The sequence below is a fragment of the Herpailurus yagouaroundi genome, unplaced genomic scaffold (genome assembly GCF_014898765.1).
Source record: "Herpailurus yagouaroundi ecotype Mexico unplaced genomic scaffold, PumYag 159, whole genome shotgun sequence".
NCBI classification, from domain to species: Eukaryota; Metazoa; Chordata; class Mammalia; order Carnivora; family Felidae; genus Herpailurus; species Herpailurus yagouaroundi.
In genome coordinates this window covers 31121215-31146599 of record NW_024412400.1, presented here as the reverse complement: position 1 = coordinate 31146599, position 25385 = coordinate 31121215, and the positions used below count along the sequence as shown (strand labels likewise).

Genomic DNA, 25385 nt, shown 5'->3' with positions numbered 1-25385 from the left:
CCCCCGTCACTGCTTTTCTTTTGGCATCCCACCTGACAAATGCGGAGAACGCCATTCAGTCCTTCCCTTGTTTGACACCCTGCGTGATCAGCAGCCAGACCCTGACAGTCACATCTTCTGTGTCCCCCACATTCAGTCACTGAGGTGATGCCCCACCTCTTTGTCCTCAGAATGTTCCCTTCCTCAATATCTTCACCCCCTTAGAACTCCAGGCCCTGTGGACTTTCCTGCCCTAGAGCAACAGCCTTCTTGTGAATCCTCCCACACTGCTTTGCACCCCTCCTGTCCGTTCTATTCTGCCAGAGTGTGGGTTCTGAAATGCCCATGAGATCATAGTGTTCCCCTGCTCAAACTGCAACTGCCCAAAAGTTTACCTCCTTTCCACATCCTTCAAGTCCCCATGTAGTCGTCTTACTCATGATCTTATCCCTGGTCACTTGACCCTCAAATGGCCTTATACTGTGGCCTGTAGGAAGATTCCTGTGATTTCCTGTGCATACTAAACTCCCTTCATGCCCCTGAGCCTCTGCACAGTGTTCTCTTCTGTCTGCAATTCCTTTCCTCCTTATCCATTTGATGAACTCCTGCTCACCATCCAAGATCTAGCACTCAATTCCACCAGGAGGTTTCTCTGACGCCTGCAGTCACGTACCCCCCACCCTTGGGCTTCCATAAGCCTATTTCTAGATGCTAACACAGATTCCATTATTGCACTGTGATGATCTCTTCCTCTGTGTTGAACTCACCACGTTGTGGCTTCCTGGTGGGTGGGAGCTTGTGGCTGGCTTATCTCCGTCGTTCACATGCCCCAGCTCTTTGCTCGGGGGAGGCTCCTCACACTTGGTTTTGACCTCTGCTCAGGGTGCACAACTTAAGATCACCCTATCCCAGCATGAGATGCCCTGCTGTGGGGCAGAGGGAGGATACAGTTGTGGTAACAGGGAAGACTGCTTGTGGCCCTGAGTGGTAGAGGCTTTAGTGAGATAAAGGTGGCAAGTGAGGAGCTGGTTTGGAGAGGACTTCCCTGTCCCTTGATCCAGTGGTGTCCCTGGCAGGTGGGATGATCCCATTTGATGCTGCCCCGTGCCTGCTCCCCGCTCAGGAAGAAAAGTGGCAGGTTTCCAACAAGATTTTTTCATGTTTATTTAGACACAGCCTTCATATAAAGCAACTACTGCACCATTCTCTTTCATGGCTGCTTTCCAGAGCAAATGCATCTGTGGGGCATGAACGGGGACCTATGGGGACCTATAGGGCCCATGGTTATTGATTCCAGAACTGCGTATATCTGAATCCTTTCCTTTTAAGGAAAGCTAGAAGAACCCAAATATGTCTTGCTGTGTGTCCTTCCCCGCCATGTCCTCAAGAGTAGGGGTGTGTCTTGTTTCAGAGCCCAGCAGAGTGCCTGGGCTCACAGTACACATCTGTGGAGATGGCCCGAGTCTGGTCCACAAACAATGATTGGGATCCTGTTCACTACTCATTCATTCACTCACTCACTTCTTTAACAAATACTCCTGTGTAATTCTAGGCACTCAGAGGTTAGGGAAAGGCCAGATAGACAAACTTTTGCTCCCATGGAACTTACTTACATTCTGGTGAGAGAAAACAGACAGAAGGAAAGAAAGGAAAGAAAGAAGGAAACATGGAGATAAATGAGATGACTTCAGATAAAAATAAGTGCTATAAAATAAAATAGCCCCCAGGTTAAGACTGCTTCCCAATGGGGTACCTGGGTGGCTCAGTCGGCTAAGCATCCAACTCTTGATTTTGGCTCAGGTGATGATCTCATGGTTCATGAGTTCTAGACCCACATCAGGCTCTGTGCTGACAGCACAGAGCCTGCCTGGGATTCTCTCTCTCCCTCTATCTCTGCCGCTCCCCTGCTCAAGCTCTTTCTCTCTCTCTCAAAATAAATGATTAAACATTAAAGAAAAAAAAAAAAAAAAAAGATTGCCTCCCAACAATGCTTAGCTCCTGCCCCTTTTCCCAGGAGGCCTGCTCTGGGCAGGGCAAGCCAGGGGCCAGTCTCTGGGTAGCTAAAATGGCAATGGTCCCTGGTCTGTGCTCCATCAGCCTAATGATAAGGGCACGTTCCTGCCAGCAGGTTGCTCAGCCTTGCCTGTACTTGGGAGAGTCTGACCACAGCATGTCTGGCCTCTGAATAAATGTCCCTAGAGAAAGGTGCTAGGCCACCTCTACCCCTCCAGGCAGCACTCCCTGGGCTTGAGGCCCTTACCCCTGTGGGGAGTGTCTGTCCAGAACCAGAGCTCCACTCAACATCCTCAGGAAGGAGGCCAACTGAGGCAACCAAACAAAAATGTCAAAAGGCAGGGGGAGTTGAGGGGGAGGCCAGAAAGAGAAGAAAATTCTTCATCTCCGTCAGCAAAAGGCCTCAGTGCGTGCAGTGGTAGGGGCTCAGAGCCACAGTCTCCTTGTCTAAAGCTCCCTGCTCTTGCGTCCATGTCCTCGTTTTTCTTAATTATATACAGACAGGCTTTTTGAAGCTTCTCTGATCTGTTGCCACGGTTACTACTGATGAAAGCTTCCTGTGAAAAGGGCTAAAGAGACTCAGTCCTTTTAACATATGGGAAAACCACTGAGCTGGCTTAAGTGGGAGGGGCATGGTAGGTCCTGGGTCATGAGGATAGGGCTCTGTGTTTTCCAGAATGTGCCTGAGAGGTTGGCTCAGCCTGCGTGAGTACAGTTGGCACTGGGACCTCAAAGAGTTAAACAGAAAAGATCCTTCTAGAGACACAAGATTAGCCCAAGTGTTGCCATACTGAGATAGAATCTCCTGCTTCTTAATGTGATTTGGGCAGGATGAATTTTTTTTTTTTTTTTTTTTAAAGAATGGAGAGACAGGGTGAGTGAGTTTATTTGTAGGCATTAAGCTGGAAATAAGAGCACTCCTGAGTAATCAAAGGGAAAATCTGCTGAAGATAGGTTAGCCCTGAAAGCCAATTCCTTTATCAGGAATCTTAATAAGGCCAACTTCCTGGTCTCAGAATTTAGATGTGAACTTCAGCCTGGTCCAAGGTGCCAACCAGGTAGGGTCCAGCTAACTGTGCCTTGCTGCAGCCAGATCTATATACTTTCATCCCTCCCCATGGGGAGCTGGTGAGGGTGACAACCACAATGAGGTGAAGCTTTCCAGGGAGACCATATGTGCAGGCTGAGATTGCACTGTTCTGCGTCAGGCCAGAGATGGGATCCTCCACGTTGTGTGCACAACTGCTTGAAGGATTTGACGAAAGAGAAAAATTTTTCCCAGAAAAATGGACAAATACTTAAACACAAACATGGGTTTTCAGAGACTCTGAGGGGTTCATAGTTCCTTGAAACTAACCAGTGAACACCCTAGATGTTCACAGCAACCAAGTTCAAAAATATTCTCTTGTTGGTGACCCTTGAGATGGTGAACTTCTAAGCCTTAATACTCTCTCAACTGAAAAGTGGTAGTTTTGAGGATTTAATGAGATAATATACCTAAGGAGTTTAGCTGTGTGGCCTGCACACAGAGGAACTCCATAAATATCAGTTGCTATTATAATTAGTATTGCCATTATTAGATGATTTGGAGCCCTGAACCATTCATCCAATTAAGATTGATCTTGTGCAACCCCTCATTCATTGAGCAGAGACCCCATGCCCAGAACTGTGCTGGCACTGTGAAAGCCATGAAGCTATGGAAGCCACAGCCCATGATGCTGGGGAGCCCAGACGCTTTCTAGTCAGGCAAGACCCCACACCCATGGGTCCTAGAATCTGTGGACACAAACAATTAAGGATCAAAGTAAGTAATACAGACGCAAAGAGTTATAGGTGTCTGGGAAAAGATAAGATCAGTGCAGAACAAAATATTCAGAGATGGTGTCTGGGGCCTTGTCTACCAGTTGGAGCTACATGTACAGACTTGGAGGCTATGTGCTCCAGTCTATACACCTTAGGGCACTAATCCCTGCAAACACATCCAGGAAGGAGGAGAGCCCTAATCTTGGGCATGGGGCTGTGTCTCCAGAATGGGTCCAGCTCTTTTTAACTTTCTTGTGCTCCTGTATATCTGCTCCCTAGCCTCTCAAGAGGTGGTCTGGCTTTAACATGGAATCTGGGTTTGCTTGTTCTCTCTCACCCTATGGGCAGGGAAATACATCCTTTACCCCTACAGCAAACTACATCCTCAACTCAGTCTTCTTTTAGGAGAAAGGATTGAGATACAGTCTGGGAATGGGTCAAGAAGGACAGGTGATACTCAAGATTCTTAAATATTGTAAGTCAAAAGAATGCAGAGATAATATTCTTGTGGCTGAGCAGAGTCAAGACAGTAGTTTGGAAAACTGACTGCACAGTTTAATGCGGGCTAAGGGTTAAGAGGGGATGGAGAGGGAGATCAGAAAATGACACCAGGAGTAGGGATGGTGCAAAAAGCATGGTGTGGGGGCCCAGAAAGACATGGGTGGGGTGGTGAGGATTGGTTATAAAAAATGACAGTACTATTGGGACATCTCTTTACTTATTGCTCACTATGAAAGAGCTACTTAAGGAACTATGTCTGAATAATTGGGAAGCTTTCTGGAGAAAGGAGAAAGTCCTTTGAGATTTTATAGAGAGACAGATAGAAGTCTAGGAACAGAGGCGGACATGGAAACAGAGCTGTAGAGGTATGATGAGGTCTTTTATGGAGGCAAAATATGCAGCAAACCAGGTCAGGCTGGTTGTTATGTCTTTGCCCTCAATACAGCATAGAGGGTTAAAAGCAGGCTGGGTTGGAAGGTAACATAAGCCAAAAGAGGGAAATTTTGCAATTATCAGAAATGTAGTAGAGTTATCGAATAAACGTGATGTGAACCCACATTCAGTTGTAGTTCCTTCTTTGGTAACTGGTTATTTAAAAACAATACCAAACAAAGAAACTTCTCTTTATTTTTTTAGGTGCCATGTATAGCTATGACACTCCCCAGCCTAAGTTCAGCTCTCTCTCTCCCTCTCTCTTTCTATCCTGAGGATGCCAATTCCTCTCCCATCATTTCTGCAGTAGGTGTAGAATTTCTGGGAGAGACTGGACAGAAATGCCCACTGTCCTAAAGGAAAGGGTTGTGATGTCCTGTAACATGCTGGTTCAGAACTTTGGAGAGGGGTATGTGCCTGCGTGCTCCCATCCCCCTTCACAGCAGTGGGGCAGTTCCTAAGATTCTATGTCAGGCACCAATAACACCACAATAATAGGAGCCAGTGGCAGCCGGAGTTTTCAAGTCTTATTGGGGGATGTGGGGTGGCTGTTTGAAGACAGATCAGAAAACCACAAATAATTTATCAGAGACCTGGTGCAAAGTAGCGGCATCAAAATGGGCTAGTGAGGCAACCTCCACTCAATAGTAGAAACTTAGAGGGACTTTATGGAGATCCTTACAAAAAAAAAAAAAAAAAAAAAGACCAAGGACTATCTACAATTTGTGAGTGATGAGCACCAGACATTTGGAACACTGTTTTGCTTAATGTGAAGATGGTAATGTGTCAAGTTCTGAGGTGTCCCTTCCAAAGAGGCGGTTGTGATGCAGGCCTGAGGCAGCAGGGCTAGAAAGTTGAGTGGTGCCTGTCCCATTGCAAGTGAGGCACCCTGGTTGCTCCCCTCAAAATATAGACTCTCCCTGGGACAAGGATGAGAGGTGGTTGAAACCTGGGGAAATCATGTTGCTTTATTTTTCCTAACAGTCCTAGAACCCAATATTCCCAGAGACAGTTTTATGCCACCTTTGGAACCAGTTTAAAATGAACCCAGGGACATAGGCTTCCAGTGGACAGACACCTATGCCATCTGCATGGTCGTCAGAAGGATAAAACATTGATTTGGTGGGACTTGTGTGCTTTATGCCACTAACTGAGTGATTAATATCGGCTGTTTTCCTAGAGTAGATTCCTACAAGGATCATTTGTAAGAGCAGAGCTTTGGTTTCCATTTCGCAGAGTTATATATGGAATTCTGAGATTTGTTTTAATAACAAACCCTATATGCAAAGTACTACCTTAGGTATTTTGGTATATTACTTAATAAAATCCCATCTCCCCAACATTCAACAAGGTAGGAACTATTGTCCCCACTTTACATATGAGGAAACTGTAGCTCAGAGACATTAAGTAGCTTGCTCAAGTCATGTGGCTGGTGAGTGATGAAATCAAGACTTGAGTCCAGGCCTGGCCACTCTCAAAGCTCATCCTTAGCAACTCTTCCACCCAGGGTGGAGGCACCTAAGGGTGTAAGGTGCAGGAGTAATGCAAATGCATCCGGGTGCTGGGGGTGGGGGGATAGGTCTCTCAGGATGGCAGGAGGCTCTTGTTCCTGAGCTGTTTCAGTAGCTTCCCTAGAGAGACAGAGCAGCCGTGGTTCCAGCACTAGGCTGAGCAAGTCTGCACGTGTTGCTCATTAGGGTCTTGGAAACACTGGGCCTGTACTCAGGCAATTCTCCTAATCATAACAGTTAGTAATAGAAGAAATGATTAGTCAAAACAAGGAGGGACCCTGCTGAGAGGGATTTCGGGAGCATCAGAGAACCTAATGTTACACATTTCACCAAACAGCAATGTTTGTAGAAAGTACTTCTTGTTTCTCCTGCTTCAATGGAGCTAATTGTCTGGGAGAGAGGGGGTGGATTTCACATTCTGGGAAAAAAGATGGCCCCTCTACCTGGCCTGAGCTGAAGCCCAAGCGTCTAATTTCTACAAGGCTGCAGAACCCCTGGAGGATGTCTGAGACGCCTGTACCTGGAGAGGCAGCGCATTTCAGTAGGAATGTCTCCCACCACTGCCTGGGTGGGGAGGTATACAAGGCTTAATCTTCTATTTGTGACCTAAGGTGAGGCCAGAGAGAGGGAAACTTTGACATGACTCTCTCCTGCAGATTTCTTGGAGATACTTCAAGTCCAGGAGAGAGCTATAGGGTATATGTCATCTTAAAGACATGGCCTTCAAGACCTCTTTCCCAGCCCTGCAATGAGGCTCAGTGGCCTTGTGGAGTGGTGAGAGATACACCAGACTCATAAGGAAAAAGATCGGGGCTGAGGGCCAGCTTTGCCACAGTGTGACCCTACGCAGGTCATTTACACTCTCTGAGCTTCATCTTTCATTGATCTGTGACTGATAGAGCTAGACATGTTTATTGAGATCCTATTATGTGGTATGCCCTGTGTATAAGATTATGGTATAAAAATTCACTGACATATGCCCTGAGGGGTCCAAAATCTGCAGGGGAGGTGGGCACCTGTACTACAGCCACACAAACCACTGACTGACAAGGCTGGTGGAGATGCACTGCCAGATTCGTGGATTATTCATTCGGTTTTCCCTGGGAATACACAGAAGAATCTGCCAGGCATTATCTCATTCAGTTCTCAAAGAGACTCTCTCTAGGTATACAGAAAAGATCCAGGTTCCAAAGAGAACAATTCAAGGCCAAGGGAGCAAAAAGAGAAATTGGAAAAGTAGGTATTCCTCCCAGAAAGTTACAGGTCATCCAAAATCAAATCCTTATTCTGACACTTTATAGACACACTTATTCTCAGAACAGGAAGAAACCTTGGAGATCATGGTGTGTCCCTGGTGGTGAATGCCCTATACAGTCCCTACCTGGTTGGCCAGACTTTTTTTTTTTTTAATTATTTTTATTTTTGAGAGCAGGGGGGAGGAGAGGGAGAGAGAGAGAGAGAGACAGAGAGACAGAGAGAGTGCACATGCAAGTGGGGGAGGGGTAGAGAGAGGGAGACAGGATTTGAAGCAGGTTCTGTGCTGACAGCAGAGAGCCCGATGCAGGGCTCAAACTTGCAAACTGAAAGATCATGATCTGAGTTGAAGACAGATGCTTAACCGACTGAGCCACCCAAGCACCCGAGCCTCTGTTTATTCTTCCAGCAATGGAAGCTCACTACTAAGGAGCCATCTCTTAACAATAACCAGAACCTATTTTCAAATATAATGAAAAAAAGGTACCTACTCACAATAGCCACAAACCCCATAAAATACCTAGGATTAAATCTCACAAGTCCTGTGTAATAATACTTGTATTAAGACAACTGTAAAACTTCACATAAGGGCACAAAAGTAGACTTGAATACTGTGCTCCTGGATGGAGAGGTATATCATAAAAATGACAGACCTTCCCGAAGCAATCTATATATTCAATACAACCCCAATCTCAATTTAATAGGACTGCTTAATGAAATGCGCCAAGCTGATTTCACAGTTCATCTTGAAGAAAAAAGTGTTTGAGAATGGGCAAGGTATTTTTGACGAATGCAAGGTAGGGGTTTGATTTATAAGTTATTGAAACGTTTATAAAAGTACCATCTTTAGAACAGCTTAGAAGTGATGCCAGAACAGAACATTCTCTCAACAGGAAAAAAATAAAGGTAAGTATGTACCGGGCATTTAGTAAATAATAAAAGGGGCATCTCACTAACATGTGGACAATTCAGGTGGAGTTGATGGGATGTTATTTTTAATAAGATGTAAGAACACCAGGATCACATCTTACACAAAAATAAATTCCAGATGGAGGAAGGAGCTAAACATAAACACTATTAATAGAAAATATCAGAGACTGTTTTTATACCTTAGAGCAGGAGGACATATACCAAACCCAGGCAAAAAGTCAATATTCAAATCCCCAAAACCAGAAGGAAAAAGATGGTCAGGTTTGGGTTTAAATAAAAATGTCAATATGACAACCTCCCCCCACAAAAAAATATACCCATAAATAGAGTTAAAAATAAGTGGAGGTTGGGGCGCCTGGGTGGCGCAGTCGGTTAAGCGTCCGACTTCAACCAGGTCACGATCTCACGGTCCGTGAGTTCGAGCCCCGCGTCGGGCTCTGGGCTGATGGCTCAGAGCCTGGAGCCTGTTTCTGATTCTGTGTCTCCCTCTCTCTCTGCCCCTCCCCCGTTCATGCTCTGTCTCTCTCTGTCCCAAAAAAATAAATAAACGTTAAAAAAAAAATTAAAAAAAAAAATAAGTGGAGGGCTGGGGCGGTGGTGGGAGGGAGAATGCCCTGTATAATTAGTGGGCATCTAGAAATCAATTTTTTAAAATAGAAAAAGGGCAAGGGTTATGAACAGTCAATTCCCAGAAGACAAATAAACTGGTCAAGAAACATATGAAAAGTATACCCTAATTTATAATTAGGGAAATACTATTCAAAAATACTAGGAGATCAGTCAAATTGGCAAAAAGTAAAAGCTGGTCTGTATGTGGAGAATTCTGCAAGGTGCACATGAGGGGCGTAAATGGGATGAGTCCCTTGGGAGAGCACTTAGGTAATATTGATTGCCTTTCTGAGTGTATGTGCCCACCAACCCAGCAATTCTATTTCCAGGTGAATTTCCTGCACAAATACAAGCGTATGTGCCCCCCAAGGTATGTCTGAGCATTTGTGCAGCAGTATTGTTTATATTAGGAAAAGGATGGAGTTAGCCCGAATGTCCACCCGGGGGCGGGGGGGGGGAGGGGGTGCTGTGTAACACAGCAGAAGTCACTGGTGCCTCCCCCACCCAATTCTCTCTTCCCCAGTCTCACAGAAGATAGGCTTCCCAGACACTAGAAATCACATGATGAGTCCCAGCCCATGAAATGTGATCCTTCACTGTCCTAAATGGGGTGTCACTAGATTGGTGCCATGCCACCTCAGAGGCAGAGCATCTTCCTCCCTGAGGGAAGCAACTTAGCACTGAGGGTAAATCTTGCCAGTCAGGCCCGGGTGAAATCAGGCCTGGCTACTCACTGATGTGTAAGCCCTTCTGGGCCTCTGTTTTCTTACCTATAAATTGGGAATAACAGGAGTACCTATCTTCTCTTCTGTGAGACTGAGAAGATCCATGTCAGGGGCTTAGCACTGTGCCTGCCTCACATGTGGTAAGACCTCAGTCAGAGTCAGCGATTTTCTCAGTCTTTCATGCACGTGCGTTCCCGCTCTAATCGTTTGTGGCCGGCATGGTTGAGCGCCATGGGACACAGCATATGACATCTCCTCAGAAGAGGCCTTGGCCCCAAGTCCTGAGCAGGGGCTACAGGCACAGGCACAGGCACAGGCACAAGCACAAGCCTCTTCACTGAACATGGGCACAAACACTGCCCTTCGCTCTCAAGCAGAGCAAATTCTCACCTTGCTCACAGTTCCCCTTTACTGGCCAGCAGACAGTGTGCTCTATGTGGGAACCGAGCGGCCCTCCATCTGTGCTCACCGAGCACCGTCAGGGCTTGGCGATGCCCAGTGCTTCCCACCACCCACGGCCCACTCGCCCCCACCAAACCACCCACCTTCTGTGTACACCTGGCCCAGCAGAGCCAGCCTATACCAAGCTTCATCTCACTACACAGATGCCATGAAGGCCTCACTCCAGACGGCAACATCGAACATCTTTGTCCCCGTTTCCAAGGTGAACAGAGCTCAGAGGTGACCCAGAGGAGATGCTCAAAAGGTCACCTTGGGTATCTCCTGCAAGTCTGAGCCCAGAGCCATGCGGAAGGCAGCACACTGCTATTACCACTGCCCTGACCTTCTCTCTACAGAAGGGGGCGGAACGACAGAGGGGCCTTTGTGTCCAGGCAGCCTCTGGCCCTCTGCCCTTTTGCCTCTGAGATAAGTCATTCATGTGACTTCAGAATTAGAGCACTCTTGACTGAGTGGGATGGAGGGTGGCCTCTGGCACAGGCTGGAGGGAATCCTGGCCCTTCCACAGGCTGACCTCAGACTGAAGCCTGCTCTTCCTCTGCAAAGTCATTCATGATCATTTATCCACTGGAGAGCCCAGCCTTTAAGCCCACAGCCAACCCCATATCATAAGAGTTCTCAGGTGTCTGGCTCCGACTGGGCACTTTCCAGCCAATTGTGTGCCAAGTTTCTCAGAAGACCAGACACACAGTTTCAAAATAAATCACTACAAAACGCTGGCATCCCAGTCTTATGCCACACGTAGTTCAGAGAGCATGGGCATACACAAAGTGACTATGAGATCCACTTTTGTTCACTTTGCCCACCTTCCCACGCAATTCAGGAGCCCCCTTGGCAGGCCTCACAAGCACCCCTCTTGCACACCTCCGTTAGGGGGAGATTGCTAATTACTCAGGAGGCTTTTGGTCTCTGGACAATGTTTGTAATCCACCTTTACACTAAGTTGAAAGTGGCTTCCTTCTAAATCTTTGATGAGAGTCAAAGACACCTCGTGTCCCAGTCTTTGTCAAACACAAGTGAAGCCATGCTGATGTATGTGGGTCTTTGGTTCTGGTATCCTTGCCACATTCACATGTGTTACCAAACCAGGAAATCTGGAAGGTCACAGTTCTGGATTGAGAAAGTATTGGCTGCTACCAAGTTTCCAATATGGCCACTGGAGGGTCAGGGAATGAAAGAGGGGGTGGAGCCAGGGACCGCCCCCCCACCCCCACCCCGACACCTGTCATTATGGAGTTGAGGGTAGATTCCGAAGCTGGCTATCAGGGTCAATGGCCAGTAGCAAGGGGGTGGAGTGGGTTGATATGGGTTCCAGGGCTAACTGACAGTGGTGATCTTGAATGGCGACCATAGAGACAGCACTGGACAGAGATCTAGGCGTGAGATACATCCCAGACTCCACCATGACATGTGGGCTTGGCCTTTTGGTGTCAGAATTGGATCAGGGTCTGATACTGAATACTATGGATGAAAGAGGGAAGACTGGAGGAATCAGGAGGCCATCTGGAGACCACCTGTGAGGAGCTGGGGACCAAGATGGTCTACATAAATGATACACAGATTTGTGATCACATTATGATGGGGTGGACACAGGGGGCGATGATGTCACAATTCAGCCAACCGAGAATGGATCTCCAGGAATATTTGCTCTAAAATTCCCATTTCCCCCACACTTTTATTCTGTTCTTATTTTGGATTAGGCAATTTAGATATGACCCTGACTCACCTCTTATCCTTATTCATAACAACCAAAACAATGACAATCATTTACGGAGCACTTCCCATATGTCTTTGAGTACTGAGGTATTTTACATTCATTATCAGAGTGGGTACAATAACAAACTATAGCTTCCTTTTATGAAAAAGAAACAGAGGTTCAGAGAGGTTAGATAATCTACCCAAGGCCATGCTGCAAGGGAAGGGTGGAGCCAAGAGTCAATCCTGGGCTACCTGATTCCAACAGCAGGACTCTTAACACTCAACTGTGATGGGTACCTACTGTATAAGGTCATGGAGAGGGTAAAAGAAATCAGATTAGCAAGTCAAAGAGCTCCCAGTCCAGTGGACAGAGGCAGTCCTATACCTGAATAGCTCTAACTGGTGTAGAATATTCAGAGTGTGCAAAGCAAGGCATCATCCTTCCTTCCTGGGGATGAGGTGAGGTGGTGGCAGAGGACAAAGGCTGCAGAGTCACCTATTTCTGATGGTCTTCCCCTCTGAGGTGGAGAACCGGAGCAGGGAAGATTTAAGAAACACGAGCTCTAGCTACTATTAAGCTCCAGCATGCATCCCAGACCAGCCCCACCTGGGACCGGAGCTTGCAAATTTGGCATCAGAGCCGTTGCTTGAAGACTGCCAAGGAGCATTCATGACACAACGGAGTCCTAGAACCATGGGGTGGACAGTTTCATTCCACATTTTCAAAAGAGAGAAGAGAACAGATTACATTTTACCTCAGTCACCTCCTCCTCCTGAAACTTCACAGTTAAACCGGTGCTTTGTGGGCCTCAAGCAAAGAGGGACAAGAACCGGCACGTGTCTCTAAGTATAAGTCAGGCCAAATGACATTGTTTCTTTTTCCAAATGTTTATGAGCCTATGGAGAAAAAGAGTATAGAGAGCATGCCTAGATTTCAACCGTGGTAACTGAAAGAAAGTACACAAATACTTGTGGACCAAAGGAGGAAATGTTAGCTAAGTGATAATGTCAGTGCTTAGGTTTCAGCTGCTTTGAAAATGGCATCAAAGTAGGGTGAGCGACTCTAACAACAGTCATAAGATGAAATCGCTTACTTTCACTGGGTGCTTCCTGTATGCCAAACAGCGTTCTAAATAGTATTATGACATGTAATACCCCTGACGACACAGTGAGGCAGACACCAATACTCTACCCATTTTATGGATGAGCAAATGAGGACACAGTGAAGCCCTGTCACTTGCCCCATATCACACAGCCGGCAAGCAGCAAAGAAGGACTTGAACTCAGGCATAGATTCCAGAGCCCACAGTCCTAACAATTATGCTAATACTTCTCATTTCAAAGATGACAAAAATCAGTATTCAAAATAATCTAGACTTGAAAGAGCACTATGCCTAACTAACTCCACAAGACAAAATTTCTGAAGTCACATTCGTCAGTGCAGAAAAGACCCAAATGGGTAGCATTTCCTGAAGGGACAAACAAAACCACTGGATGTTTAGTGGCCAAAAGTCTGGTAGGATCTAAGGCATGGGGACTGGAACCACAGTGAGCAATCAACAGTATCCCAGCCCCAGGAGGAGAAGATCCATCACTTTTCCACTGAACCGTGCTCTGGGGTGAGGGTCACATGTTTCATTCTGGCTACCACATCTTGAGAGTTTTATTGATAAATGTGAGAGATTCAGAAAAGGCCAGCTAGGATGGTGGAGTTCAGGAAATCACGTGTCTTGGGGAATAGATAATATAACAGGTGTTTAGCCTAAGGTAGGTGATTCAGGAAATATGAGGAACTCATTCTTAAACACTACAACTGCTGGCCTACAGAACATTGGTCCTCAATGGTGGACCAAGGGTGAGGGGAGGAGGAAGGCAGTACCCAACTCAGGGGCCAGAAGATTCCTCAGTGATGGATGATGGCTGCCTGGCAATGGAATAGAGCTGTCTCGCAAAACATATCAGCTGTCTGTCATCACAATATTCAGGGTTGCTGGAGAGAGAGGCTGACACTGAGGAAGAATTTGGGTGGCAGGACCTAGAAGGCTGCTCTGAATGTTAACCATCTGTAACTCCAAACGCCCTCATGATAAAATGCCTCAGCAGAAATGTAGCGTGTCCCTGGCTGTCAGCTTAAAACTTAGAGCTATCCAAAGCCTCCTAAGGGTTATACCCACTTGGGTCAACAACTGTGAAAGGAAATTGTAGATGATAGAAGTGTGGAAGTGTGTTTACACAGGCAGCGCTGACCCTTCCTGAAACAGCGGTGACATTTATAAACAGTTTTTAGCTTGCTGTCACAGTCCCTCAAATCTGCATCCAGATGGATGAACCAGCCAAATCCAGGCACCCGGAGAAACGTCTTGTCCTAGGACTCTTGTTCATATATGACCCCTGCCCAGATTCCATCTCAAGGAAAACAGTCTACCTCCCTCTAAAAAACACAAATTATATTTTTTACGTGCAACATGGATCATGTATCAGAGTAAAATCAAGCAGCCTTTTACCTACAGAATGGGATACATGCTGTATCCCTTACTAAAGCTCTGGTAAGCCATAGGTAAAGGAACCCTCTTTCAATATGTTGCAACTCCTACATTCAAAGAGGTAAACACTTCTGAAGATCATCCTCAAAGCAGGCATGTAGACAAGCGAGCAGTCCTCAATTCATGAAACTGGATCACTGACTCAGGTGGCTTGTTTGTGATCCTGGGGGGGGGGGGGGCTCCCTGCCCTGGCGGTCTGCTGTGGCAGCCCCAAAGACTTCCTTTTGGCCTATTTCCTGCCGAGTGGGGTGGAAGACCAGATGAGTAATGAGCCCATCACCCATTTATATTCTCTCCCCACCCAATCCTCCATCTGAGCTCAGGTGAATGTTCCCCACCATTCACTTTCCTTCTGCCTCAGTTTCTCTCTCAGCCCTCCCCAAGCCCGCTCTAATCAGGCCACGCTACTTGACCTCCACCCACTTCTGTTTCCCATCATGCCTGCAGCCCTAGCTGATGCTGCGCTGGAGGCCTCCACACTGCTTCAACCACCCCAGAGTGAGAAAGGCGTAGACAACCAAGCCAGGACAGGTGGGGGTGTGCTGAGAACCAGTGAAACCTTCCCTTGAAACACAACCACTGACGCACACTCCCACATTCACTCTCATATCACACCCCACCCCTGCTCTTCCCCAAACAGGTATCTGCAGTCTCTGTCTTTCTCCAGCCTGGTACACGGGACACTAATGGGGAGGGGCAGGCCCTGTGGTTTCGGCCTGCAGAAATTCACTCAGTGGCCTTTCTCCCCCAGGAGCCATTAAGCAGAGGACAGAGAAACTCAACCTAATTTTAAAGCAATGTTCTCAAAATTTAGAATGCTTCGGAATCACCTAGAGGGCTTGTTAAAACTAAGATCACTGCCTCCTCACCACCCAATCCATTGAGTTTCTCATCCAGTAGGTCTAGGGAGGGGCTGAGACTCTTAATCTCCAGCCAGTTCCTAGGTGATGTTGAGGCTCCGTGCCCAGGAACTGCATTTAAATACCACTGCTGGGGGGCTTCTGGGTGGCTCAGTCAGTTAAGTGTCTGACTTTAGTTCAGGTCATGATCCCATGATTTGTGGGTTCAAGCCCCAAGTTGGGCTCTGTGCTAACAGCTCAGAGCCTGGAGCCTGCTTCCAATTTTGTGTCTCCCTCTCTCTCTGCCCCTTTCCCACTTGTTCTCTCTCTCTCTCTCTCTCTCTCTCTCTCTCTCTCTCAAAAATAAATATTTAAATACCACTGCGGTAAAGAATAAACCATTACAGGTGATCTTGTGGAGTGTGGCCCAGCAGGACTCAAGATTGGTAGAATAAAGTTTATGAGCCTATGTCCTTACAGACTTTTCACAATGCCCTGAAGGCCATCATGCCTGGCTGCAGAGGACTGCCTTATTTTCCTGCCATCCCGATGCCCTTCCCACCCTCTGGTCCCTGGCACACTCCTCCTCAGCCTGCCTGGAAAGACCAGGGTCTGGGAAATGCCACTTTTTGGCAGTCCAAGGAGCATAAACCCTGTGCCTTGGGGACCACACTGCTGCCCTGGGATGGTTGGGATGAAAGAGGGGGAGGCCCTTAAAGAATGAAAGCAGAAGCTTAAGGAAGAGAAACTGGAGTGTACAGAGATGGGTGAGGGAAGACTGGACTCCTATCCTTCCCTATAGGTCAATCCAAGAGTGGATTATTGTCATGGACATCTGCAGCGACCTCCTAAGAGCTACCAAATTTTAGCTCTCACTGCATGTGAGTTCATGGCATTGGAGGCAGAGAGACCTGAGCTTCCATCCTGGGGCCTCAATGACATCGGTCATGTTATTCTCCCAAGCTCCTGCTGTGGGTTCCATCATGCCTCGTTCTGATGATGAGAAGTCCCTGCTCACATGGCTGTATTGGGCACCAGGGCACGGCCCTGGGAGCCACACCGAGAACCCCTGCTTCACCACTCACTTCCCAGTCTCTCTATGTGAGTCAGGAGGGAGGTCAGGGTGGTGTCCAGGGGACCCCAGAGGGTTTACGTGAGGGGACAGCAGAAGGACCCAGAGAACAAGACAATGATCTCTGAAGCCCCTTCTTTATTACATTTCTATGATCAAAACTGCAGAGGGAAACCCACTACATTTGAAGAAAAAATAAAGAAACACGATAGGCACTAGCTTGTCTCTGTGATCCATCAAAGTTTCTTCCATGTGGGTGACAGAAAAAGGGTTTGGTTTGGAAACCAATTTGACAATAAATTTCATATAAAAAATAAAATAAAATATAATTAGATGTTGAAAAAAATAAAAAATAAATTAAATTTTAAAAAAAAGAAAAAGGGTTTGGTGGTCAGAAATGTAACAAGGTAGTTATTTTTACACCAGTCCTTCTGCATAGTTTTCCACAGACAGCAATTTTATAAGGCATAATTATCTATTTTTACCTGCCTCATAAATTCCTCCTTTCCATTTCATCCCCCAGTAAACTAGAAATTATTTAAAACCAAAGATGTGCATTTTGGTGCTTGGTTTCACACTGCTGTGCACTTCCCCATGCGTTCCTGGCTGCTCCCCATCTCTGCTGACTGTGTCACGCCTGCCATGCCATCAGACCCTCCTGTGAAAAGAAGCATGTCTGACCCTGAGGACTCAATGGGCTCTGCTCCCTGAAGACTGAAGGCAATCTTGTTGGCCATCACTCCTGCCCAGCTTCTCAGCCTCCTAAGAGCACCTGAAGTCTGGGATGCTCGGTCTGTACCTCCCTCCTTCTCCCACAGTACATCTGGTTCTGGTGGCCATAACCTCACTTGTTTTCATCAGCACCTTCAGGCCAAGTGGTCTGGAGCCACACAGTGGATTCTGCTGTGATGCCCAGAGACCGTATCAACCTGGACCCTCCCTGGGAACGTCACTTTTATTTTTAGAACTCTATCATGCTGGAAGCTTCCATATCTGCTGTAATCTTCACACTTTCCAGGGATATAACCAAAGCATGTTCTAACATCGACTGAGAGTTTACTATGAGCCAGGCATTGTGCCAAAGACTATAAAACTATTTTGCTTAATCCTGGAAGAGGTGTGAGCACAATGAAGAAGGAAGAAGGGAAGTGGGTGTCCCCAGAGCAGCAACAGTAACATCATCACAGTCGGGCCCAGGGGGCCCCTTCCTTGGACTTCAGTCAGAGCTCACACCAGCCCCTGTGGCACTGCCTTGGGGTGCATCCAGATCCCTGCTGAGTCCACGAACCTCGTCAAGGACAATGCTGAACACACAGGGATGCCAGGGGACTCTCAAATGTCAAGGGGGTCCTAGGCTTATCCAGGAGATTAAAAAGAAAATGAAGAAATGCCCACACAAGGCTACAAAGGCTATCATGCACTCTAAACATTTAGATTAATTTAGAATAAATTCCAGTCCCATAAGACTAACCGGATTTATTAAAAATACACATTTTAATGCACTACAGGTATTTTAACTTTGTAAAAGAACATATTTTAAATCATAAGGTTTTAAAAATATTTCAATATCGTCAGTGAATGAGTATGACTGATGACATAATCTCCGTTAAAGATGATGGCAACAGGACAAGCCTGAGGCCTTTCCAGACTTCGAGGCCTGGGCTCCTGGACACTCCCAACACTGACCCCTTTCCCCAACACCCACCTAGACCCTGCAGATGCCCACTGAGGGACAGAGCTACCCCTTACCTGGGTCCTCACTGGGTCCCGGTGAGCGGTAATTGTTTCCTGATTGGATAGATGGAGGACCACACTTGTGAAAGTAAACCAGTACCTGCACCCTCCCTACCCTGGCCTGTCCCAGGCTGGGCCCGTGCCTGGCTGCCTTGCTCCACTTGAGGAACCAGTCAGGGTCCCCAAGGCTATAGCGCAAGGCCAAACCTGGCCTCAACAGTTCCAGATATGCTCCTTGTATCTGAAAAATTATTTACTGTGGCGATGTGTGATGCCTTTTTAAGAGAACAGATGGCACCTCCAATTAGAATGCTTTAAAAGGAAACCCTAATGAGATTATAAAAGCCAACAAATTGACTTTTTCATACAGTACTTCCCTGGCACACAATAAATCAAATATATAATGAGGCTCAATAAAATAATAGGTTTATTTACACTTGTTTTGCCTAGTACTGTGTTGCAGCCCAGCCTGGCCTCCGGGTCCCTCACCAAGTGCTTGCTCCCATAGGCCAGGACCAGGGGCTGGATCATGCGTCCTTGAGCTGCTCTGGGGCCTGACCACTACAGACAAGTGTGGCCTTGATTTGGCAATTTCTGGTCTGACCCTAGTGCTCTACACTGGGGGCATAAGAGCACAGAACCACATAAAAGAATGTGGTGACACATACAGGCAAGCCTAGCATTCATTCCCACTCTGGATAAGGTGGGGAGATTGTGGTGGGGCCACAGGGGGCAAGGAAGGTGTGCCTATCTCCAGAGCTAGCTGGACCAGAGATGGGAGAGAAAAACCGGTGAGGTGTGATTTTAATGAGATGAACTCAGGACATGGGTAAGCAGAGTGAAGTGAGGATCTACAGTGTGCAGACTGAAAGCATTGGGACATTGCTATTTATTCCTGGGATTGGTCCTATTCATTCAAGCACATCACGTTAGGTGGTTGGAAGATAAGCCTTGAAAGGTGGACAGGGGAGGTGCTGTATAGCAAGGAGGAAAGCCCCACATTGGCATTCTGAGCATCTGCTCTTTGGCCTACCATCCGTGTAGGTGACCTTATCCAGGGGCTGGATGGATTTACAGGGTATGTCTCCTGAAGTGGGAAGCTTGAGGCCCAGATTTCTATTTGCATGAGTTGATCTGCAGAGGGAGCCTGGCCAGAGAGAAAGAGTTCATGGCAGAAGCAAACGGGAATGTTTTTAGGGGGAAATGGTGAGACCCTGGGCATATGCTTTGGCACTCATGGAGACCAGTCCTTGGGATGAACACCCAGGCAGCACTGATTCAGCTTCTAAAGAAGTACATTAAATAATTCTTCACATGTTCATAGAGACCCACAGGGGAACCTCAGGAATCAGTAGAGACTATACCACCACAGGAAGACAAGGACTCCAGTCAGCAGAAATGGAATAATTTCTGTTCACGTCAAGCAGTAGCGAGGGAGGTCTGGGGAAATTCAGTTTACAAGAGGATGAGCTTTTCCTCAGTTCAAATCTATAAGCATTGATCGACCTCAGGACCTTGATCTAGAAGATACTTTCATTTCTTTCCCCAGTAAAGATTACATACACTGCAAGGCCAGAATTAAGAAAGTCTTCTATACTGAGCTGAGTCATTTTTCCCGTCCATCAAACTACAAGTATATATGAAACATTCCCTCTGTGCCCTTCTATCCTGGGGGTGGGAGGAAGGGATTTGGTTCAAAGAGGTAAAGGGAAGCCTAGGGAGTCAGGCAACAGCATCTAATGCAGAAAAAAGTAATATCATAACTAGAGGCTACCCTGGAACACTGACTTCCAAATACAATGAGAACACTGAAAACAAAAAACCATGCCTGTTTCAGGGCTACAACACACAGGAGAGTGGGAGCAAGTTCTCTAAAGCACTGTGTGGGGAGAGTAATGCTTGTCTCCCCAGGATTACAGGGGAGAATATTGGGACAAAATTCTCCCCTCTTCCACTCCCACCCAGGGAGTGGAGTTGCCGTTCATCCACTTTTGGCAAGATGACTGCCCTTCCCTCTACAACAGAGAATGGGAGAGCGGTGAAGCCCAAGCATTAGCCCCTCTGCCCATAGAATTTCTGCCTCAGAGATGCGTGCTGCAGCCCAGCCTCTGGTCTTATCATTTGGCAGGGGCACAGATGCTGCACCATACTGGGCACTGGAAGGGACACAGGTAGATGAATATCTGGTCCTGGCACACAAAGACCTTCCTTTGGTAACTGGGAAGGCAAACTACAAAATAAATGGGCAACTAATAAAATTATTAGACTCTGAGAGGAACCTGGTCACACAGATACAGGAACTGCAGTGAAGACAGAAAATATTCAGCTGTCAGGCCCAATGGGGTTTCTTGGAGGAGCTGACTAGGAATTATTGCAATAGCCTAGTGGATCTTGATTTTGCACTCAAGAACTCTTGAGGCTGGGATTTTTAACATCTAGTGGAAAGAAGCTGCCTTGCTTTGACCAGAGGAAGACTCTCTCATTTGGGAGAAAGAGGTAAGAAAGAACATAATAATCTCAACCTTGTGCTATTAAGCAGAGGGGGTCTGCATGCCCAGCACAGGAGCTGTCCACTTCAGCACCACAACCACCATTTCTGCTTTGTTCTTCTGTCTTAGTCTCCCCTGCCCCAGGCCTGCCACTTGCACTGTCAGGGAAGCAAACTCAACAGCCCAGAATTCTTACTAGACACTTACTAGTACATGCCACTTCTGGGGGGTCAAAATCCGCTCGGTAATAGCCGGTCCGGCAGGTACAGATGGGAGATGCCTCTGAAGGGGATCGGCTGTTGGAGGGGCAGTGGGAGCACCCCTCAGCTTCCTGGCTGGCCTTGAACATCCCGGCAGGGCAGGCTGGAATACAAAGAGATAATCTGAGAATTAATGGAAGAGTGGCAGTCAGAGGCCCTTCTCTGCCTGTGGAAAATGAAAGATTCTGCCTCCCAGAAAAGGATATTGAGATACCTTGCACAAAGTGAGCATTTCAGATTGAGGAAACCCTTATTTAACACTTGCAATTCTTCAAACATCCTTAGTGAAATATACCTTCCTGGTACCAATGGCATCTCTTACTTGAACAATATGAATAATGATTCTTCCCTTTCAGGTGTGTCAAGAGATTTAATTGAGAAAATGAATCTAATGTGTAGCTCACTGTCTGGGACATAAGTGCTTTATAAATGGTTATTCCCTCCCTCTTCCACCTGGTTAACAGCCAGGGCCTTACCCTGAACCACTCATTGAAAAAAAAAATCTCACCTGATATCCTCAGATGGAAAGGGTTCCTGGTTTACAATGGACTGGACCCATGGTTCTTAAATGTCATGTTGCAACACACATGAGGGACCCTGTGAGCTGTGTTAACAAGCATTTGTTATGAATGATGGTAAAGAGCTGAAATTCATGAGTGATTCTTTAAAAAGAAATTAAAGTGGTTTCAAGGTTACTGGCTTAACAACATCATTCTCCCTTAATTGCATTTTGAAATGCTTCAGGGGCTGTGGCAAAAAAAAAAAAAAAAAAAAAGAAGAAGAAGGAGAAAGAGGAGGAGGAGGAGAAGGAGGAGGAAGAGGAGGAAGAAGAGGAAGAGGAGGAGGAGGAGGAGGAGGAGGAGAAGGAGGAGAAGGAGGCTTTTCAGGCAGTGCACCAGGGAATATGTCACGCACTTGAGGTCATCTATCATGTACATTGCAGAGGAGAAGGTCTGGAATGCCTGGTACAGCCCAATGCCCACTAGAGGTACCCTCAGGTATGAGGCATTTTTTCTTAGTTCTCTCTGTGGTCAGCCTGTGAGAAGCCATGCCCCAAAAAGTCTGGCTCCAGGCCACCCCTCAGGCTTTCAATAGGCCTCATCTACAGAGAGTCTCTACTCCAGACATCTGGTCTCCTCCTTGTAGATTCCTCAAAAGACTGCTTCTGCCTGTCCTACTTCCCTTAGGCCCTTCCTCACCATCACAGCTCCCGACTCTCCTTGTCTCCAGGAAACCTGCTCTGAGTCATCCTCCTTTGAGACAGACTAAAACTTACTGCATGGTCAACTCATTTGACTTCCTCACTAATTCATTCAACAAACATTTACTGTGACTCTTCTGAGAATATGATCCAGGGAATTTAGAGAACAGAGCTTGCCCTCAAGGAGCTCTTGATCTAGTGTAGTCATACAATTATAATACAGTGTGATTGTCACTGCAACAGAAATACCATTATAATGGCTTCTGCTTACACAAAGCTCATCTTATCAAATATATTGTTCCCTCCGGAAAGTACAGAGTATTCTTTAATAATAGCAGTAGCCACCATCTGTTAAACATTCTTGTTAAGTGCCTTGCATGCATTACTCTATGGGGTAGCTATTATTATCTCCATTTTGCTAATGAGGAAATTGGGACACGGAGAGGTTAAAAAAGTTACCCAGAATTACACAGTGGGAGAAATGATAGTGATGATATACATATAAACTATCTGAAAAATACCCACAGCTTTTCTACTATGACAAGATGGAAGGACTACTTCCTATGCTGGTAAAGTTTTTTCACTCCTTTGCTCTTTTGAAGTGAAGTACAGGGTTTCATTATTCTGGAAATGCCCTGGGGCAGGAGTTCATCTCTGATGAGAGGTAATTTCTGAAATGGAATGCTCTGGAATGGCATTACCCAAGAGTATTCTATGGAGTCCATGTTCTTTGGATTGTTAATACCTGTTACTTACAAAAGTGTTCTGTGGCCAGGTATTTTGAAAATGTCCATTGAAAAAGTTAATCTCATTTTTTATTATAGAATTTCTAAGAACTTCCAAAAATGGAATACAGAATGCTGTTTTCTCAACAAGAAGCCCTATTTTGTAGAGCATCCCCTGAGATTCAAGTTCCATGGAACACACTAGCGTAAAAGTTGTTTAGATGATCCAGTAAGATTTCTGGTTGTAACCCATGTATAAATGGGCCATTTGACCACCACCCACCCCAGCACATTCAAAAGAAGCTTCTCAGGAGAAAGAAAAAATTACATTTTTACTAAAGATTCAACAAATAAAATATCAGTGCTGCCCCTGAGTGGCAAACAGAAAGTATCCTACACTGTGGTTTACTAATCTATCTTTCCACTCAGTAAAGTCTCTCCCTTTCTTTCCTCTTCTTCCCTTGCTTCTTTCCACATCTCTTCCTTGTCTTCTCTGAGAAGTATTTGACCCTTTCCATTGTAAATCATCCAGTGTTGCTGGGCCATTCAGTTCTAGAGCTGAAGAACACAGAGAAATCCCAGGCCTGTGCTGCCCAAGCATAGCAGAAGCCCTTTCCCTGGAAACTGGGGGAGAGGAGAGTGGTGAACTGAATGTATTCATGGGTCCCCTGCTACACTATAATTTTCTTAATGTATCAGTCCAGGAGGAACAAGGTGTTTTCACTTGCTTTCCAGCCTTTAAAAGCCTACTTGTTTTGCATTTAATAAGTTAAAAGCATAAACAATCATCCTGATATCCACAAGTAGCAGGGGATTTAGAAAGTGCCTTCCTTTGAGATTTCGGATGGAAGAAACTCAGACAGAACTGGGTGCCCTGAAGTCTCTAGATTCTAGGAAGGCCACAAGGGGAGGAAATGGAGGAAAGCAAGTCCAAGCTGAACTTTAGGGAGAGAAGCTCAGAGAAAGGTTGGGGAGAGAGGTCTTGGGAGGGGTGGTGACTCCATCCTTTCCAGGACAGTGAACACTGGGCAGTGATCAGACAGTCCTGGGTCCCATTCCTGGATCTACTGGTTCCTAGCTGAGTGACCACTGGAAAGTTATGTAATGCCTCAGAGCCTCAACCTGCTTGTCTCTATTAAGGATCTATAAAAAAGGAACTTACATTTCTCACAACTCCCACAGATGATTAGAATTTAATAAACTCAAATATGAAAATGTTCCTAGCATTAATAAATGCTAAATAATGCTAATTTCTTTCTGCTACTGCTTACCCCACTCCCTGTTGAAAAGGAAGTTTTCTTTGCAGGAACTTGTAGAATTCAGGATCAGAATATAAGTTTGGGGTCCCAAAGCAGGCAAATTGATCTTGGAATCCAAGTGATGAATGTGTTTCTGCACAGATTATTTCTGATTTGTATAATGGTGAATTATTACATCTGAAAATATATTTACGTGTAACTACAAAATGAATCTCCTTAATATTCAGATTCCATAAGTTAACATTTTAATAAAACCTGTGTCTAGGCATCCCCTAATTTATAAAGAGGCAACATTTCTAGGTTCAGTTATTAAAGTTTTAGATCGTAACTTGTAAGCATACTTGAGCTATATTTTCTCACAGAATTAATGCCTTAAATAATGGTTAAAGTGCCAGGCTATTCTACAAAGCCTGTTTAACTCATCTGGTATCAGACACCACTAATAAGACACAGAAGTTAACAACATTGTTATTATACTAGAAATTTAACATAGAAAAATAAATAAGAAAATTATGCTGCCCCTTGAGAAAATGCAGCTTTAATTAGAGGTGATACATGGAGCTTCTGGGTAGATTCTAACAAAGAGTATTTAGGCCAAGAGAAGCAAAAGCAAAGGATCTCAGCCCAAATAAGTCACCTGAATATGTAAAGCAGGTGGGAGTAACACAGTGAAGAATGGTGGGGGCTCTGGCAGCCTGCTGACGGCATACCTGCCTACAGGCTCTACAGTTTTACGAAACTAGTAATTAAATACTGTGATAAACTAACCAAGCACATATACAAACTTTCAAATAATTTTGATGTAGACAGCACAGTTCTTTGCTTTAATATCATTAAAGCAAAACTCAGGGTTGCCTCTCTCTTGATATAAAAGTATGGTCAGCACAATCACTACAGTTACGAGCCCCTCATTCAACAAATGTTTACAGAAGAGCTGCCCGGAGCTAGAGACCTTTTGCTAGGAGAGCAGAGTGCAGGAGGTGGGGGCAGGCATCGGGAGGCACCCTTCCAGGTTGGGGAGGTAGACAATGGAAATGAAAGCTGATTCCCATATGGGATGACCTGGGCGATATTTGTGTGTACAGGCTGAGGGGACTGGTCAGGCAGGGTGTGCATCAGGATGAGGCTCTGTCCTTGTGAGATGAGGACCAGAAGAAGCATTTTATTGTGGCAATGAGGAGGCAAGTTTCAGAAGAAGCAAAGACAAGGCAAAAAAAGGAAGAGCTGGAAGAACAGGAGAGGTAGGAAGAGAAAGTAGGTCAGAGAGTGCCCAGTCCTTATCTCAGCCGGAAGGGGCTCATCACTATTCCAGGAGGTGGGTGGGAAGAGAAGAGCTGCATGTGCCTGGC

General features: G+C 46.0%; 1 protein-coding gene across 2 annotated transcripts in view; it reads right to left on the bottom strand.

The window, feature by feature from the left end:
* Window positions 1-25385, bottom strand: part of EPHB1 (EPH receptor B1) — a 431880-nt gene that overhangs the window by 123101 nt on the left and 283394 nt on the right. For both annotated transcript variants that reach the window (XM_040480245.1, XM_040480246.1), the window contains exon 4: window positions 20799-20954. In XM_040480245.1, the coding sequence (XP_040336179.1) occupies window positions 20799-20954 (156 nt within the window). The remainder of the gene's footprint in view (window positions 1-20798; window positions 20955-25385) is intronic.